This window comes from Poeciliopsis prolifica, unplaced genomic scaffold (assembly GCF_027474105.1).
Source record: "Poeciliopsis prolifica strain line A6 unplaced genomic scaffold, Auburn_PproV2 SCAFFOLD002, whole genome shotgun sequence".
In the NCBI taxonomy this organism is placed as follows: domain Eukaryota; kingdom Metazoa; phylum Chordata; class Actinopteri; order Cyprinodontiformes; family Poeciliidae; genus Poeciliopsis; species Poeciliopsis prolifica.
In genome coordinates, this window is record NW_026562377.1 from 10,412,721 (window position 1) to 10,430,977 (window position 18,257).

The window sequence follows — 18,257 nt, forward strand, 5'->3', positions numbered from 1 at the left end:
TCGGATATTTCACATTGCTGAAAAGATGATAATAGTCATTATTTTAATACTATTATTTTGCGGAAGAAAATCTATTCTATTTACTGTTTCACTACACAGCCAAATGTCAGTCTCCAAGTTAAGTTGAACCAAAGTTGTTGAAAAGAGGCTGTTTGGTCAACAAAAACACTGTTGAGTGCTATTGAGCTTATGTGAATATTCATGAATAAAACAAAGCTACGAAGGTTTTTTATTATTATTTTATTTGAAACTGTTTTGTAGACATGATATAACTTTGAATTCTGACTTTGAATGGGACTTGTGATTATTGGCACTAAATTTCTATGTCTTCAATGCAGTTACATAATGGTAAAAAAATAGCAGTGTTTGTTTTAAATAAGCTGCATTTAGCATAGAATAATTAAGTCCTTTTTGAACAACTGAATTTGTCCAAATGCAAAAAATCAAAATCACACTTCCACATCAAACAACAACTTCACCTTCATGTTGTGTGATGGTTGGTGCAACATAGAGATAGTAAAGCCTGGCTGCAGTACAAGCAGTTTTAAGATAAATATATTGTGCTGGAAAAATCTCAATGTCTGTCTCCTTGTTTTTAATCAGTTATACTTTGTTTATACTTTGTAATTTTCAATTGAATTCTTTCATAGGACATTGTAAAGGCAATATTACAAAACAAAACTTGATGTCAGATTTGTCTAAAATAACAAGATGTCACAGCGTCTAAGAAAATGATGAGAGATCTGGATTCAACTTAGTAATTCTTTTGACATGTTTAAACCTGTTGTACATCACTTAAGTTCTACCTGCTCAGTATGATTTTTGCACCAATTAGATCAGACAGCAGAAAAGTTGCAAAGCTTCTTTTTCTTTTTTTTCTAAAACACGGTGACTTATCCAGTGAATTTGCAGGTAATGTGATAGATAGTTGCAGAAAAAGTCTTTACATTGATAATGAGTCATACATATGATCAAAAGCATCTTGGCATTGAAAGAAAAATTGTATGTGGGAAAATTATGCTTAGTCTCTGTTTTAACATACACAGCAAGATGTGTACTCACACATTCACAAAAGCATGCACCTAACAGGACTGACCTTGTCAGCACATTCCTATCCAAATGCAATTTGGTGTTTTCACCATAAATTCATACCTGCGCCATTTTGAGTGTTATAAACAAACACATTTCACATGCGTGCAATTGCTTTAGCATAATTTATAACCAAATTGTCTTAAGGATTGGCCTCTGTTTCCATTTCAGAGGTTTCTTGCAGCAGGCAAAATTATCACACTGCTCAACTGTAGCCAGGAGACAGTCTAAGCTTATCGCTGTTATGGAAACAAAGCAAAGAGATGAAGACGATAGTAGTGTGAACCAAGCTGTGTGTGTGAGGGTATGTTTGTGAAGATACTATGCATGCATGCACATGTGAAGGTGTTTTTTAGGTTGCATTTAATCACACATACCGTAGCAGAGGTTTGCTTGTTTTTGGTCTCGCATGTGTGCCTGTACGTGTTCCCACATGCTTCTGCACAGCAAGAGCATAGACTTCATACGGTAATGGCATAGACTCTACGCCTCAACACTTGCATCTAGAGAGGCAGTCACGTATTTAATCACACAATTTCACACGCCATGTGGGCCCTCAGGTTGTGTGTTAAATTTTTCCTCTTTTTAAATTTTTTTTTTCAGCCTCTGTATTTTTTCCAGCATGCTCGGATTATTGTGCAATTGTCTTGGCCCCCCTTTCATTGTTAATCCCTTAGCTGAGACAAAATGTTTTTAAGGGGAAAAACAAAGGCACAGTAAGAAAAAAAAACACATGTGATGGCTCATAAAACATGGAATGAAACACAAGACAATAAACAAAGAGAGTCAGAACACGGAGCTTAACTCATTATGATCACCGTGTTTGTCAAGTGCGGTAAGGTAGGGGAGCGCAACTTGGTGACAGCGGTGCAGAAGCAAACAGCATAAGAAGGCAGATTCAAGACAGCAATTATGCATATCCTTTGACATGCAGTAGCTTCACACGTACCATCGCCATCTGTAGTACAGGGGAACCAATGGCTTATGGAAAAAGTAAACCAAATACTTGTCTTCTTCTTTTAACAATACTGGCTTTTCCCCTTCCTGGCACAATAGTTTTTTGGAACTTTTTCTTGACTGTCTAGGTTTTCAGGTAGTAATAATGAATATCCACTACTGAAGTACAGTACTGGATAGTGATTTCAGTTTGGAGAACTACTAAATTGTTTTGATTTTTATTGATAAGACTGCATGCTTTTGAACAACTTCTGCAATCTGTTGAAACACTACAGTGAAAAACAGATCTTGCTAAGTCTACCCAGGTTGAATATACTTTGGCTTCATGTCAGTTCACCCTTAGACATCACATTACTTAAATTCTCTCATATATTTGAATTGAATTGTTTGTTTCAGTCAGTCAATCATGTTTGTTTATACAAACATGATTTCAGCAACCAGCTTTTTTCACTACCTATAAACAAGTAACTATGAAGAAAGACCAACACTCCACAGCACAACATGTGAAAGGGTTGTTTTGGAGGAAGACAACTACATTTCCTTACAGTAGACCATGAGTGGAATATAGAAAGAAAAATTATAATTGGTTTGTTAAAGTGGTTAAGAAATGTCCTTCTGTTATGATTTTGATACCAAATTCATTTTGCAGATGGTGCCAAATTTTGATTTATTCATTTATTTAATAACAATCTTATTTCATAAAAAGCAGGTTATCTGGAAGACAAAATAACATCCTGTTTTGCAATTTTGCTGACTTTGTGTAAATATATGTAGTGGGACTGTATAGCAAATGCCACAACATGTCTGCCTTGAAGTCTGTTGTGCAGAGAGGTGAGAAACTACAAGAGAAAAGAACACCTGGTTGTCTTAATTACTGGTGGCATCAAGCAGAGAGCCTGTATGTATAAAACTGCTTGTCTCTGCTGACTTTCTTGACTAATTTGTTCTATCTTTGACAACTTGAAAAGAACTTTGCTTCACAAGGACAAAAGTATTGACTGCCCGCTCTATCACACTGTATAACAAGCTCTCGAAAAAACCTAGATCGCTCCCAATCCTGCCTCAATTTCAAAATGTGTTCAAATGTTTTTGTTTGCGTACAATGCTCCATCTGTGTCCTGTTGTAAAACTGTTAATGTTATTTTTTTTACAGTTTTCGTTTAGTTTTTTTTTTGTTGTTGTTGTCCAAGCTTTATCCCTGAGTTTTTCTTGCCTCTCACCTCCTCCTTTCTGCAAACCTATCAGGCTGCCTTATTGATCACATCGCAGGATTATCCTATTCAACAGCAAAGTCTCTGAGAACTTGCTTGTCATGGCAGATACAGTATTGATTCGTTTAGCTGGGCCTACTTTTGACACGCAGAGATACATTGTGAAACATGGGGGAAGTGGGTACAATCTGATGTGAGGTAAATGTGGAGAAAACAAACTGAATCCACTTGGAAACAGTTTGGAATCAGTTTGGAAATAGTTTCCACAGTTGTGTTTTATATATATGTGGGTGTGTGCAAATCTCAGATGTTGTTCTGGTTACCTGCAATGCATGTCTTCATTATTTTTTAACCAACATCTGATATTGATGATTGGAGAGGCAGACCAGTGTGCAAAGTCTCGTCCTGCACATTCTAGACATTGTCTTTGGGGTTGGATCCAGTCTTTGTGGTGGCCAATCTGTGTGTAAAATGGCATCACTTCATCTTACTCTGATGTGCCCATCTCTCTGGAAGAGGGTAAATCTGGGGTCATCGAGACACAACCTTCTTCCATCACTCCAGAGTCCATTTTTATTCTCCCTTGCAAATTGAAGCTTTTTTTCAGCAGTTAGCTTTGCTGATAAGTAGTTTTCTTATGGCTATGCAGATGTTCAGTCCCAATCCCTTGAGTTTACTTGAATTCAGTTTATTTATATTGTACCAATTCACAACAAATGGCATCTTTCGGCACTTCACAAAAGACAACAAGTTCCCCTTGCATTGTGCATGTGGAAATGTTCTTACAATTAAACATAACTCGTAGTTCTGCTGTTGTTTTTCTTCTATTTGTTTTCACCCACCACATAAGTGATTGGCAATCAAGATCATTCAGGATTTTTTTCGACCACATTTCTTCCTCTAGCGGTTACAATGGTTTCCCACTTTTCCATTTTGTTTTTAATAATGTGTTGAACAGTTCTTAACACAGTTTTAGTAGTTTCTGCAAAGCTTAGATGTTTTCTTTGCTCGATGCAAAGAAAGGACAACTGTTTGTCTCTTCTTAAACAGATTACCGCTTTTTCTACAACCATGACTGTGTTTTTCAACTTAGTTCTTTGTGAAATGAGAAACTATTCATTACATCAGCAGGGGTTAAATTGCTTGCTGGTGAAATTTTATTACCCATGCAATAATTATGCAATAATTATCTGACCTATTTTCTTAGTTATTTTAAATGCCGACTTTTCTTTTTCTTGGCCCTATGTTTCTATTTTAAATGTCTTCAATGACAGCAAAGTGGAACTGTCGTCAAATTCCTTGTTTGCATGGAAAAACTTGCCAAATAAAGCTGATTCTTATTCTTCACCTTATATTCATTTTATTTTCCAGGATGGCCAGTCCAGGACAGTAAGGCAGTTCCAGTTTACTGATTGGCCAGAACAAGGTGTACCCAAATCCGGTGAGGGATTCATCGATTTTATTGGCCAAGTTCATAAAACCAAGGAGCAGTTTGGACAGGATGGGCCCATCTCTGTACATTGCAGGTAATGTCTCTTACGTTATTTCATGCACAAAGGGTTGCAAACAAGTCACTTGTGTAATTAGCCATTTTCAAGTTTTAAAGCAAGTGTTGTAAATAAATATTTTGATACATAATAGAAAATCAACATGCAGTTATTTTTATTTTTATTTAGCCTGAGTTTTATCAGCCGGTTTTCTTCAAACATTACTACACTTTACCAGCTTTTATTTAGAAGCATATTTTTGCTGTATCGTATTTCAACAAATGCTCATGTTGATGGACTTGGAGAACAAAACTGTTCTAACAAATGATAAGCTTTGTTCTACGTAACACCAAACAGTGCACAAATAGTTTTACAGTGAGAGTATTTTATTAGGTATATGGCAGTAATAAAATTAAATATTTTCATTATTGGCATCCTGGTAGCAATATGTATTTATAAGCCCCCATTTGTATATTGCTTTTATATTTCTTAAAATCCTCACATTATAGCACTTAATACATAGCTGGATTCTCCTAAAATAAGCTATAAAATATTCTAACCCCCACACCTCTTTCAGAAACATTTTATTAATTTCTTTTTTTTAAATATCAGCCCTTAAGAAGGTTAATAAAAGGTGAATAGTAAAATGTGGTTTAGTTAACATTAGATTTTAACACCTAGTTGAACTCCAAAGACAGAATCAGGGTCGGATAACCCCTGTTGATAATTGTTGTTTCTTTGGACAGCTCTTTTTGCAGTGGAGCTCTAACTTCATGATTCATCCTCACCTTTTTGCCTCTGTGGAACATAACCTCTGCTCCTGAACAGGTTCTTCTCCTACATAATTGAACAGGCTCAGAAGAGGCTTAGTATTTGAAAAAGCAGAGATTAAAAAATGACAGAGTCCTTCTTGTGGTTTTTGTGGCCATTTCAGGTTGATTTTTATGACCTGCAGTGTAATTTCCAAGGAGACTTACATCATTAATTTGGCCAGCTGGATTAGGGTAGAATGTTATACTATGTATATTTATTGTTAGACCTTGAAGAAGACCCACCTCAAAGGGTCTAACTTCCTGTTTTTTTACAATAGATTTGTGTGTGTCTGGTTTTGCATGAGCTACAAGGCTAGAAAAAAGAAGAGAAATGTGAAATTTGACATGTTTTTGTTGTACCATTTGGGGTTAAAAAATAAATGCATGGTGTGTTGACAGAATGATTTTTTTTTCATAGAAACATTGGACTTTTGAGCCAGATTGTCATTTCCGCTTGACATTACTATCGCATGAGAACCATTAGATCATGAAGCATGACATCAGCTTCTTTGTGTTAAAATCAAAACTGATGTCACCCACTTGAAAATGGTCCTCGGTGGGTTGTAATATGTGTAAGGCAAGCTATAAAAACATTTTATCCTTCTGTGAGACTGTTGAAAAGGGGAAGGTTTTCTTACTGTGTTTGGTCCAGGTATTGCAGCAGGCTGTAAAAAAGGCACTCAGCCTTTCAAATCCAAGATTCACATACCTGCTCCTTTTAATAATCACATTAAAAATCCTAAACTTTTTTTGAATGAACTAATGTCAGTTTTCTGCAAACATTACTGCACTCAGAGCAAGGTCAAACTCATTTTAATTTTGCAACAAATCAAGATCTTGCATGTTCTCAAGGGCTGGCTGTGCCAGAATATATTAATAAAATCCATGAACAAACTGCAACGATATTAATAAACAGCTGTCTCTGCATCCGATAAGTACTTCAGATATTTAAACAATATTGAACACTTTTTCACATTGATCAGTCCCTAAAGGATGTTGCAATTGTTTTTCAGATTTTTTGTTGAAGATTTTTAATAATTTCATAGTTATGTATTGGCGTGAAAAATTTGAGGATTTCTTGATTTTGTGTGAATTTCCATCATTGCAAAATCGTCAAAACCTGGACTCTGGAGGGCCACGTAAAATCTTCCACGGCCCGGATTTGATCCTTGTCCCTTTGACACATATGCTGTAACATACACTATACAAAATAACTACACGAATGTCTTTATGTAAATTATGACACTTTGCAAATGCATTTATGTGCAGTGATAACCTTTTTCAGGTTGTCATGACTCAACATCAATCTTAAATGTGTTTTAAATGGATATTATGTGTTAGACTAACCCTTAATAATCATAAAATTGAAAAGCTGAAATAAAAAGATATGTTTAGAAAATGTTTTGCAAATGCAAATCTGAAAAATGCAGGACATACAAATGTTCACCTCCTGATTCAGTACGTTGTCAAGCCAGGTTTTGCGGTAATTAAAGCTCTAAAGTGTTTTGTCATGTGTCTTTCCAAGCTTTATATGTGTTGTGACAAACATATTTTCCAATTCCTCTTTCTTAAATAACTCTGTCATATTGGATGGGCAGTGTCAACATCAAAGCCAAGCCACAATTTCTATGTTGAATTTAGATCTGAAATTTGACCAGATCTATATCTCATGACTATAATCATGCATTTGTAAGTGTGGACATGTTTGAGGAGACCTATCCTGCTGAAAGTTGATACTTGCTGCAGTTTAAAGTCTTTTAGATGCTCCAATAGTTTTACTTTCTGAATTGCCATGTATTTACTGCCTTTAATCTCGCAAGCAACTCTAACCATCTTCAGTGTCTTAAAAAAAGCAAAGTAATTGCTACAGCATGATGCTGCAAGCACTATACTTCAAAGTGGAAATGGTTTGTTCAGGGTGATGTGCAGTGGTAACTTTTGCAATTTGCTAGCTTCCAAAAAGTTACATTAAGATCACATCTTATACAAATTTGGCTGTGTTATGCCTTTTGGAAAACTAAAAATTGGTTTTTCTTCTGACTGACCTTCCATTCAACTTTTTGCAAGTAGGTTTTTATTTGTAAAAAGCTTTAAAACCGAGATGTTATTTTTTTACATCTTTGTAGATAATCCCCACCCAAATAAAGATGTGTTTGTGTGTCTACAAACACTTTGAAGTCAATGGAAAAATGTGAAAGGGATGAATAGTTTCACAAGCTACTATATGTTAAATATCTCAAAATACAAAAGCCAAGTGATTCCATAGGTTTAGTTGCTATTTTTATGTCATATATTTATGTGTATTTTGATATTCAGGACATGGGAAATTGAGGTCTAGGAAGAAAAATCTGGACATTTGTCATATGAGAGGTTTTGAGTAGAGAAGACTAAAATAATAGTAAATAGACAAAATCCAGAAAATCAGCCAAATAATATGGTCGTCAGACTGCTGTTGTTTTGAAGAGTTCTTACTTTGAAAATATATTTCTTTGGGGGATGGATATTTGTTTTTATTTTGCAGTATAACAGCCACCTTTTTCTTATTTTTTTCTTTTCCCCTCCTCTCCTGGGCTTTCTTATCTTCATGAGAAGAGCTTATGTCTCCCTTTTCTCTTACTTTTAGCTTTCCATCACCAGACTTCCTAGTCTGTCATCTGCCTATTCCTTAATCCTCTCACTCGCTCTTCTTTCCCACCCAGCCATTCTCCTGGATCTTTTCCCTCTAGCTCTGCTTCCTCCCCTTCTTCACTCTTCCTCTATCTAATAGCACCACATGCTTTTTGTTATTAATTGCATGAATACGTTCTGTGAATGGGGGGGGGGCACCAAATCCTCTCAGTCTGCAGTGGCTTACCACTCTTTAAGATTTGGATCTGGAGAGGAGGAGGTTGAAGGAGAAGTCCCAGGAAGCATCTTTGGGTGGGCTAGGATTTTGCGCCTGATGGTGGGGTGATTGTACGCACTGCATGATTAGAGCGCGGCATTTGATACTGTTTAGATTTGGTGAAATAATATGAGCAACATCTGTCGACCACACACACACACACAGTTGTCAGCTACAGTGTCTGTAACCATAATTTTCACTCCTCATCCTACAAAGTGGCATCAAAGGCAAGAAGCTCAAATAAATCTGTTGTCATATCAATTATTGTTCCATTGGTGATGTGGAAGTCATTTTGCAGCAAAGCAGCTTACAGGGCCAACTCTCAAGTATTTCAGCGTCTGAGTTAAAACTCGAGTTGTATTTCTGGGGACCAGCAGCAGGCTAGGTTTTTTTTCTCCTTCCAACACATGGAAAGATGTGCTTAATGAGACTAAATGTTGTTTGTGTGTATGTGTGTGATTTTTAATGTGTGCATGTGTCCTTGAGGACAAGAATGGAGGCACATGTATAAGTAGATTCGCAGGGTTCTTGCATGCAAATTGCCTCCTTGCTGCCATTGTTCTTGTTACCTTGAGCATCATTTCTTGCTGTGGATTTTTGTTGCTTTCTCAAAAGTCAGAGCTATCAACATGCAGAGTTCTTACAACTAAATCCTTCTCTTTGTCATGACGTGTATTTTATGAAAAGTTTGAATTTTTATTTTATGCAATTTGAACTTACCTTTCAGGGGTATTTTGAATATTTAATTTAATAAAGCAGAACATCATCAAACAGTTAATTCACTTCAATAATTTGTTCAAAACGTAATATTCAGATATTCGACAGATTTAAACACAAAATTATGTTTTTTTTTCCCCTTCAGGTTTTTATGATAATGGCTTAAAGATAATGATTCTCAAAAATTATGTTTCTCCTAAAATTTAAACAAAAATGTACATAGAAATAAAATTTAAAAAACTGTACTTAAGGGAGAAAATTTAGGTAGAAAATTACACAAAAAGCAGAAATTCAGTGTTCATTATGGGCAAGAGTCCTGAGTTGACCACTGCTCAAAAAGTCATTAACTTCCTTCAGAAGAGTTTCAGGAGGGTCATTGCTAAAATATCTCGCTATTCTCAAGGATATAAATGGAAAGCTACGTGGAAGAAAAGAACTGCAGCTGAGGACAGGTTTACAAACAACAATGATAGACACAACCTTAATAGATGTGTGAAACAAAGTGTTTCGAAGAGATTCATAGTGTGTGGACTGTGGTTCGAGTGCATCGCAGCTCATCACACACACACCAAGACATGGGCTACAAGTGTTACATTTCTTGAGTTAAGCTACTGCTGAACCAGACACAATGTCTCTGGTTACTGAGTGGTGCAAAATCCACTTTTTGGATTAAAGTGAAAAAGAAAGTAAATTTTGCATTTCAATTTGAACATCAAGTTCCCTGAGTCTGGTATGAAAAAACAGACAGCTGTCTAACAGCAGGATTTATAGCACTTCACACTTTCCTCTGCTAAAGAGCTTCCTGGAGATGCTGATTTCATTTTTCCCACAGAACTTGACACCTACCCACACTTCCTAAAGTATTAATATCTGGTTTAATGACCATGGGATCACTGTTTAATTGACCAGCAAACTTGTCTGCCCTAAAACTAAAAGATGATCTGGTGGAAGAGGATGAGACACACCAGGCAGCAATGTACATGTGCTCAAGGTTGTTGTTAAAGCAGCTTTGGCTGATCCGCCTTCTTGCATGTAAACGTAGTATTAGTCATGTATTCAGTGCACATATTGTATAGCTCCTGGGCATCATTTTCAATGCTTTTTTTCAATGATCTTGACTTATCTGGAAAACAGAATGATTGAAATAGAGTCACTTTTTTTATGTGTCTGCAATGAGCACAATTCTTTATCTTTTTTGTTTCTCTTGCATGATTCTTAAATCTAGTGCTGGAGTGGGAAGAACTGGAGTCTTCATAACCCTCAGCATCGTCTTGGAGAGAATGCGTTATGAGGGAGTGGTAGATATCTTCCAAACAGTGAAGATGCTCCGGACACAGAGGCCAGCTATGGTCCAGACAGAGGTCAGAAATTTTCTAAAACTGACAAAAAGTTGAACACTTTCTTCTTGGTGTAAATGCAAAACAGTTACCTGATGTTTTTTTTCTTTTTATTTTCTACAGGATGAATACCAATTTTGCTATCATGCAGCTCTGGAGTACTTAGGAAGCTTTGATCACTATGCAACGTAAAAAGCCATCTCCTCCCCTCAGAATCCTGTTGCCCCCTCCTCTCCCAACTCAACGGTTTCCTGAGCCATAGAAACGTTTCAAATTTGAAATGACAGCGGTTGATCATTTTACCACTGCTCGTTCAGAAACACCAAACAGGATCCTGTAAATTTTTAGAAAATAACACCCGATACGACCAGAAAAAGAGAAATTCCAATTCAGACTCAAGGCAGAGAGGAAAATTGCCCATGATTTCAACTGAAGACAATTCTCAGCAACAAGCAACCAGAGGCTGTGGCTCACGCTGTGGGATGGGTATCAATCAAAGTGTCAGACTGCTTACCTTACCTCAAGTGTTTCAGTGGAGTAAGTTGTAAACATTCGTGGACATTTCTCTTCTAAAAATATCTGTATGACACAGCGGCAACAAACAACCGCAATTGAAGGAAAAATGGAGCGAAAATCAAAGAGAAGCAGATGGATGTAGCCAGGACTGGGACACATGCCTGTTTTGGATGTAAAAAAAAAGGATTTAAGTGTTTCTATTGACTGTTTTTGAGTTTTATCCTGAGATATGGCCAAACTGTGGCGACTCCTAAGTTTTCCCAAACTTTGGTCATTTGATCATCAACTGAAATGGAACAAGTAAACCGGCCATTGAAAGAAAACCTTGAGTTTCTACACAATTCTACATACAATTACATTATGAATAGTTGTGCAGAAAACCTCCTCTACAATTTAAGAAAATGTCACCAAACTGCCTGTAAGCACAAAGAGCTTTAAGAAAGCACACTCCCAGTGGTTGTCAAAAAGAAAGCAGCAGCACATATCGTAAATTTGTTCCATTGTATTAATGTGTAAAGCCTGCCTCCTAAGCCAGGTGACCCTAGTATAGTTAAAATCTCAACAGGATATTTCCAGGAAAAACTTCCTACAGAAAAAATGGCAAAGATTAAGGGAAAACCATGTCAGTCATATGAATCGTTGGCTTTGCCTCTCATGTGGATGATGCAAACAGTAACCTTGTCCCATGTTTTTTAACAATCTTGTCTCTCTCTTAAACCATGGCGCCAAGAGGCTGATGCAGAAAACATCCACCCCTCAGTCCAGTGAGAAGAAAAGGCTTTGGAACAACCAAACAAAGAAACGCTGCCAAATGTGGGCCTTTCTTTGTGTACAGTGACCAATAGTCATCATTATTGTTTGGAACTTTTTTGTCCTTTGAGGACAAAAATCTATTTTTCTTTTCTCTCTTTAAGTTCTCTCTTCTGTTAAAAACCAAACATGCTGCTTATCTTGTGTATGCTGAGCGTGTGACTCTTTGGATAAAGAGCAAACTGATGAACAAAAAAATGCCAGCTCTGCCAACTCCTTGCGCCCAGGTGGGCATGACAGAAACGCATCCACATGACGTCATTGTCCACCGCTGCTTTTTTTATCCAGTTTTCATTTTTCTCCAGCCTCCTCTATATCCACCTCTATCATTGTACAAGAAAATCAAGAGCAGCAAAGACCGCTTGCAATTGCAAAGGTGTACATTAACATTGTTGACAAATTGGCCCCGAGTTTCACTGAATGTGTGGTTGGTAACCGGTCAACAAACAAAACAAGACGCTTTGGTGTTTTCCCCCTCTATTTTATAGACGATGACCCAGTGGGTGACACAGCCAGAGCAAGTAGCCACGTCGGATCCCAATGCAAAATTTCTCGTTACCTGCACATCCCCAGGGCAAGACAGAGAAAAAACTTGAAACAAACACCCCAATTCAACTGCAAAACAGTAAAAGCTAAAATCACCAAGATTTTATCTCAAATACGGCGCTTTGGTACACATGAGCGAATGGATTCTGTGAGGGCTTTCTGGCAGATGTGCACAAAAAAAAACATGAAGCTATGGACAGAACTGTGTGTGATCTTTTCTGATTTCCAAAACAGCCTTATTGTTATTGTAACACTATGAAAACATTAATGTTGTATTATGATGACTTATTTTACATGACATAGTTAGCTTTTATTTTCTGTTTCTGGTTTAGTTTTTTTTCTAACAGAGATGTGTTTGTCACATTTTTTTTAATTAGCAGAAAAAAAGAGAAATGCTTATATGTTCATATTATGTTAAAAGACATTCTATTTTTTCACCGTAGAAATCCTAAGTATAACATGACAGTGTAGGGGTACATGTATTTCTATATATAGATATAAGGCTATATCTATATAGAGAGATTAATAAATGCCTAATTACGCATGCATATATATTTAAATGCAGAATCAGAAGATATATCCAAACAATTAGTGTGAAATGACATTTTCTTTTCATTCAGTTTGTTTTATACCTGTTATCTTTAGTCTTTGAAAATATGTTTTTTATTATTATTATTATTGTTGTTGTTATTATTATTGTGTAATTCTGGAGACCCTGAATGTCTCTTCAAGAACCCTGAGGGGATGCCATCTTTGTGTTTGATCTTGTTTTTTGCTTTTGTCCATTGAAATTAACTCGTACCCACAGGGACACTATTTTCAAACATTGTCCTTCATCATCACTATGATGTTATGTTTGGTTAATTTTTGTAATCTGTTCTGCAACTGTCGGGGTTTCATCGCTCAGCATTTTTAATGTCTATATCAGGCCAATGATGTACTGTACCTTGTATGATTCTGTACAGACCGTAACCCTCACAATCTGAAGAAGAAAAAACCTCTTAAAGTTCTCTTTTTTTACTTATATTTTCAGACATAATGTTACCATTGATTTTATTAGACATCCACTATGATCTAGAGTATATGTGTAAATAAACAAATATATATAGAATATATGTATCATTTGACCCTAAAGATCTCATAATTTTAGTGGGGAACACTAATGCACAGATCACAGTTCTGCTCATTTCCAGCTTCTTGCTGTTTGCGAAACCTGTTTTCTCAAACCTTCTTTCTCCAGCTCTGCTCCCTGGTCTTTAATTACCTCTCTTTTTTCTGCCTTTAATTTCCCCTGCTAGCAGTCAAACTGGGAAACGTGCCAGCCTATGTTCCCACACCCGTTGCCTGAATGAGGGGAAAACAAATCTTGATCAGTGATCCGCGAGTTGGATTAAACCAATATGTTGGTTCACTCTCTACCAACTAAACACAAGAATCATTAATCATTTTCAACATAGACAAAATTTACTAAAGGAGCTTCAAAAGAATAAATTACAAGGGCATAGATTCCTGGAAGTACTACTTTTCTCAGAGGCATTTCACAGATCTCTGCAGGAATGCCAAATGTCTAACTACCTGCATTCACAAGGTGTTAATCCATTATGTATGATTAGCGAGAAAGGAAAAAAAAAGGTCATACATGCTTCAGTTGCGACATTTAAAATTATTTTTCCTGCTGTTGCCTTGTATAAAACCATATTGTTTTTTGTTTAACCATGTTTCATGATGGGATGCAGAAAGAAATCCGGTTGAAACACAGTAGTGGGATGCAACCAAGGACGGACTGAAACTACCAAAAACATGCTGCAAATTCACGTCGTAAGATTTAACGGTGAACTCTAATCTGTCTGAATTCATAGAGACTGGTTAAAGGGCCAATGCCAGAATTTGAAGCCGTGGAAGCGTCTTAAAGCTTGTGCAATGTGTTATTCTTTTGGTTTCAAGTAAAGATGCTAACTCTTGAAAACAACCACAAAATTACCTGGAATATGTTGATAAATATTGTGGAAAGGTTAGGGAGTAACAGTGACCATAAAAAAAAAAAAACTTATTAAAAAGAACTAAGCTTATATAGTACATATCGACAAAAGAACCCAAACTCAGCAAACCATTTTTCCTTTATACGAGGGCCAAGTGCTACCACTTTCAAACTGTTACTTCTAACTGAAACAATAATTGGTTAAAAGCCACTGTGTATGTAGATATGTTGACTTTGTATTAAAGAAATGTTGTCTGAAAAGCGTTTTTGTGTTTTGTTTTTTTCCTGTCTTCCAAAACATTCATCCTGATATTGTATTCAAAAAACTTTATTTGTCCCCTGGAGGGCTCCGTAAAAGGAGGAACATGGAGTATTCTTAAAAATAAATACAAGATAAAATGAGTAAACAAAAGGAAACTGCAATATAAATTAACAAGATCCAAATGAGCATGGAGGTAGTTTGTGCAAGTAATGTCCTGTGAAATGGGGCAATGTATTTGAATGAGGGTTGGACATGCAGAGTGTGAATATATATGTACTGTGTGGAGGAATGTGTGTTTAAAAGCAACATTACATAGTGCCAATAAGTACAGTTGAAACCCAATATTTACATACACTGTTCTATTGTAAAAAAATATATATATTTTTTACTGTTTGTCTTGCATTACATCTGACTAAACTTGTAGTCCTTTATATCAGTTTATATTACCAAACATTTCTTTTTTGCTAAATGGCAGAATAGTAAAACATACTTTTAGTTAAAACTTTTTAATGTTTACATGAGTTTTGTCAGAAATTAGGGGGCATTTTTCAGACATTTCTCTCACTCTTTGCTGGAGGTTCAGCTCATTCCTGCTAAGTGGTGTAACTAATTAAATATGATCTAAAAATACTCTGCAGGACTGGCAATTAGTACTTTGTGCTAGCCAGTCCAAAACATTCATTTATATTAACCCATAAAGTTGTTGGGGTTGTGTTTCATTGCTGTCAAGCTTTCCCATTCTCCCTCTAAATGTAGAACATGTGGTGTCACAAAAAAAAAAAAAAAAATCTTTGTAACGGAACTGACCTATAACAGTAAATGTTTATTTTCACTCAGTATAAGACAGAAAAGCTCATGTGTCTTTTATAGTTCCTTTACAAATCTGATTTCAACAGTAACAAGTTAAAGTGTCATGTAAAAACATGAAAGCGTTTAAGATATTCATCATTAGGCTACAGTCACAGTTGCTTTTTTTGGCACACTTGTTGATATTGTCCATATACTCATGCTATGTCATTGTATGTGTAAATGTCTGTCTTGAGGCTTGAGCCTTTACAGTACTGTCTGTGTCATAGGGTCACATATTCATGTTTCACCCATGTTTTTATGACTTGTCGAGTCTCTTGTTTCTTGTCCCATTTTCTTTAAACTGTGTTTTTGGCATCAAATTGTCAGCTCATCGCCCCACCTCTATAACAAATCTATTCTGTTTGGAGTCGCAGGTTGTGGATCGTCCCACACATGCCATGGAGCAAAGCATGGACCACACTCTAGACAAGGGTGGTCTTTAAAGGATTACTGCTGAGTCAACTCAGCATGAACAGTGGCAGGTTTTCTGCCTGAAAGGTATGAAAGTTTGAGAAGTCTTCTGAAAAATATGTTCTATCAGGGTGATCTGGCTTAAACAATATAGTTGACAACCTAGCCTGCAAATACCTGCAACATATCATTCAAAGTCAAAGGAACTTTCATCACAGTGACTATTATTCAACATTGTTAAAATAATATAAAACAGCAAGATCAATACGTACACTTATGAAAGAGTCTACTGATAGTCATTCATGAACCAGTTAGGACTGTCTTTTCTATTACGGTGCTTTTAAAACAGTAGCCGATGGTAATTCTAATCTGCTAGTTTTCAATTTCCTACAATATGCTAAATGGCTCATTCCAGCTTGAACATTAATAGCTTTCATCTGTCTTATATTTTCATATTTCACCTATACTCCATAACTTTGTTCATGCCAATAGAGTTGTTTTGTTTTCATCTCTGCTTTTGAAAAATACGTCAGTACCTTTGTGTGAAGCGTCTATTGAGCTTTGCTTTTATGTCTAACAATCACCGACTGCAGCCTGATGCCATGGCAACTCAATATTTATTCTCACGCAAGTCTTTGGATTCTGTGTGGCAACCATTCTAATAATATTTTCATCTTGGTTTAATTTCTGAATTAGGAATTATTTTAAAAAGATGTATTAGCACAATAAAGATGTTTTTAAATGTTCAAATAAATATTTGAATAGAATTGACGAATCGGTAAATATGATTACATTTTTTTTTAAATCACAACAATTTATTGCCTTTTTTCCATCTTTTAAAAATTACTGTTCTTGAGCCATACTAGTCTAATTGCATCAACACTTGCTTTGTAGCTCAGCAGACTGGAACCTGCATTCTAAAATAAATAAATATATGTGAGCCACAGGACAAGTGATGAAGCAAACAGATGGTGCATCCTTTTGTTGATAGATGACTTGATTAGCTCCCGCCTATATTTATCCACCAGCCTCTTCACAAACATCCTGGTGTGTCCTTAAGCCCCTCTTGAAGCTTGATAAATGCCACCCAGCCAATCTGATATTGGTGCAGAGGAAAACCCCTCACCTGGTGGTATTTGCTCTCTCGTCTGTCCTCAGGAGAAGGTCTTCAAATAACCGCTAACCTTAAAGTAAAAAATATTAGGTTTGATTGAGTTGAGACCAAAAGTTTTGCATTTCACTATTGTTCTAGACCACTAGATTTCTAATATCGTGTGATTTGTATATATGAAAGGAGAACTTTTATAGCCACCACAGAAATATGTCTCCTTTGTGAAGGATACATTATTTCTAAGTATGTCCCTGAAAAATTGTTGAGCCATCAGGTCATTCAGACTTTCAGAATGTAGAATAGGTCTACCAACCTGGTATACCAGGTTGGTAGACCAGAGGAGGTTGTTATAGGAAACCAAAGGCAACAAGCTACCCACAGCTCACATACAAACATTTCAAGGTACTAAGAGTCGAGCTTCTTTTCTGCTTGGACCACATCGGCTGTCCTTGAAGCTTGGCCTCATATCCCTATTGTGTATTTCCCTCTGATCCGTCTTTCCATGATTGATAAATACCCTTGACCCTCGCAGATAAGAGATTCTCTGACTCAGTTGTGCAGCCACACCTGTGTGGCCCTTGTCATGTTCACTCATATCCTTATTCTTGCCCATTTTTTCTTCTAATATCACATCAATTCAGGGGACAAAATATTCACTTTCTGCCAAATGTATCCCACCCAATAGTCGATACAATGATGAAAGTATTACCTCACCTGTTAGGTCATACAGTAATGAATCTCTGGTGTAATTTTTTCATCCTGAAGTAACTTAAAATTGCTTGTTCTTGTCTCGCCTTCTTTGTAATGTACATTAAAATATATAAACTTGAGCAAACTGAATCCTTTTGACATTTTTAGGTTGGCAAATATCGACCTTGAGAAATAAAATTAAAAAGATATTTATAGACTATGTTTAGCAAATTCTTAGGGCTCTGCTAAGAAAAAATGTGTGACCCACTTTATATCCTCTTGTGCCATCAATCCTGTCATCTAGTGACAAAATGTGAAACTGTATATCAAAAAATTCAGTTTAAAGAATATAACCTTAACTGAATGTGCCTCCTCAAAATTGGTCTTTTATCTATCTTCTTTCTGTTGTTGCTTACATGTAGATTAGATGAAAATATACATGTCAAACCCAGATAAACTCTCACTGCAAGCTGTGAAAACATTCAGTAAAGTAGGAAGGAAAGTGTTGTCATTTTTCAAAAGGTAATATACACACAATGGCACCTTTTGTTTCAGGAAAGATGTTCCTAATTGTCCGTTCTGAGAAATAT

General features: G+C 36.2%; 1 protein-coding gene across 8 annotated transcripts in view; it reads left to right on the forward strand.

Moving 5' to 3' along the window:
• The window catches only part of ptprsa (protein tyrosine phosphatase receptor type Sa), a 239,569-nt gene extending 224,961 nt beyond the window's left edge, over nucleotides 1–14,608 (forward strand). For all 8 annotated transcript variants that reach the window (XM_055054714.1, XM_055054740.1, XM_055054749.1 and 5 more), the window contains 3 exons: nucleotides 4,629–4,783; nucleotides 10,383–10,518; nucleotides 10,618–14,608. In XM_055054714.1, coding sequence (XP_054910689.1) covers nucleotides 4,629–4,783; nucleotides 10,383–10,518; nucleotides 10,618–10,686 — 360 coding nt within the window. In that variant the 3' untranslated portion in view covers nucleotides 10,687–14,608. The remainder of the gene's footprint in view (nucleotides 1–4,628; nucleotides 4,784–10,382; nucleotides 10,519–10,617) is intronic.
• Nucleotides 14,609–18,257: the final 3,649 nt, after the last annotated feature.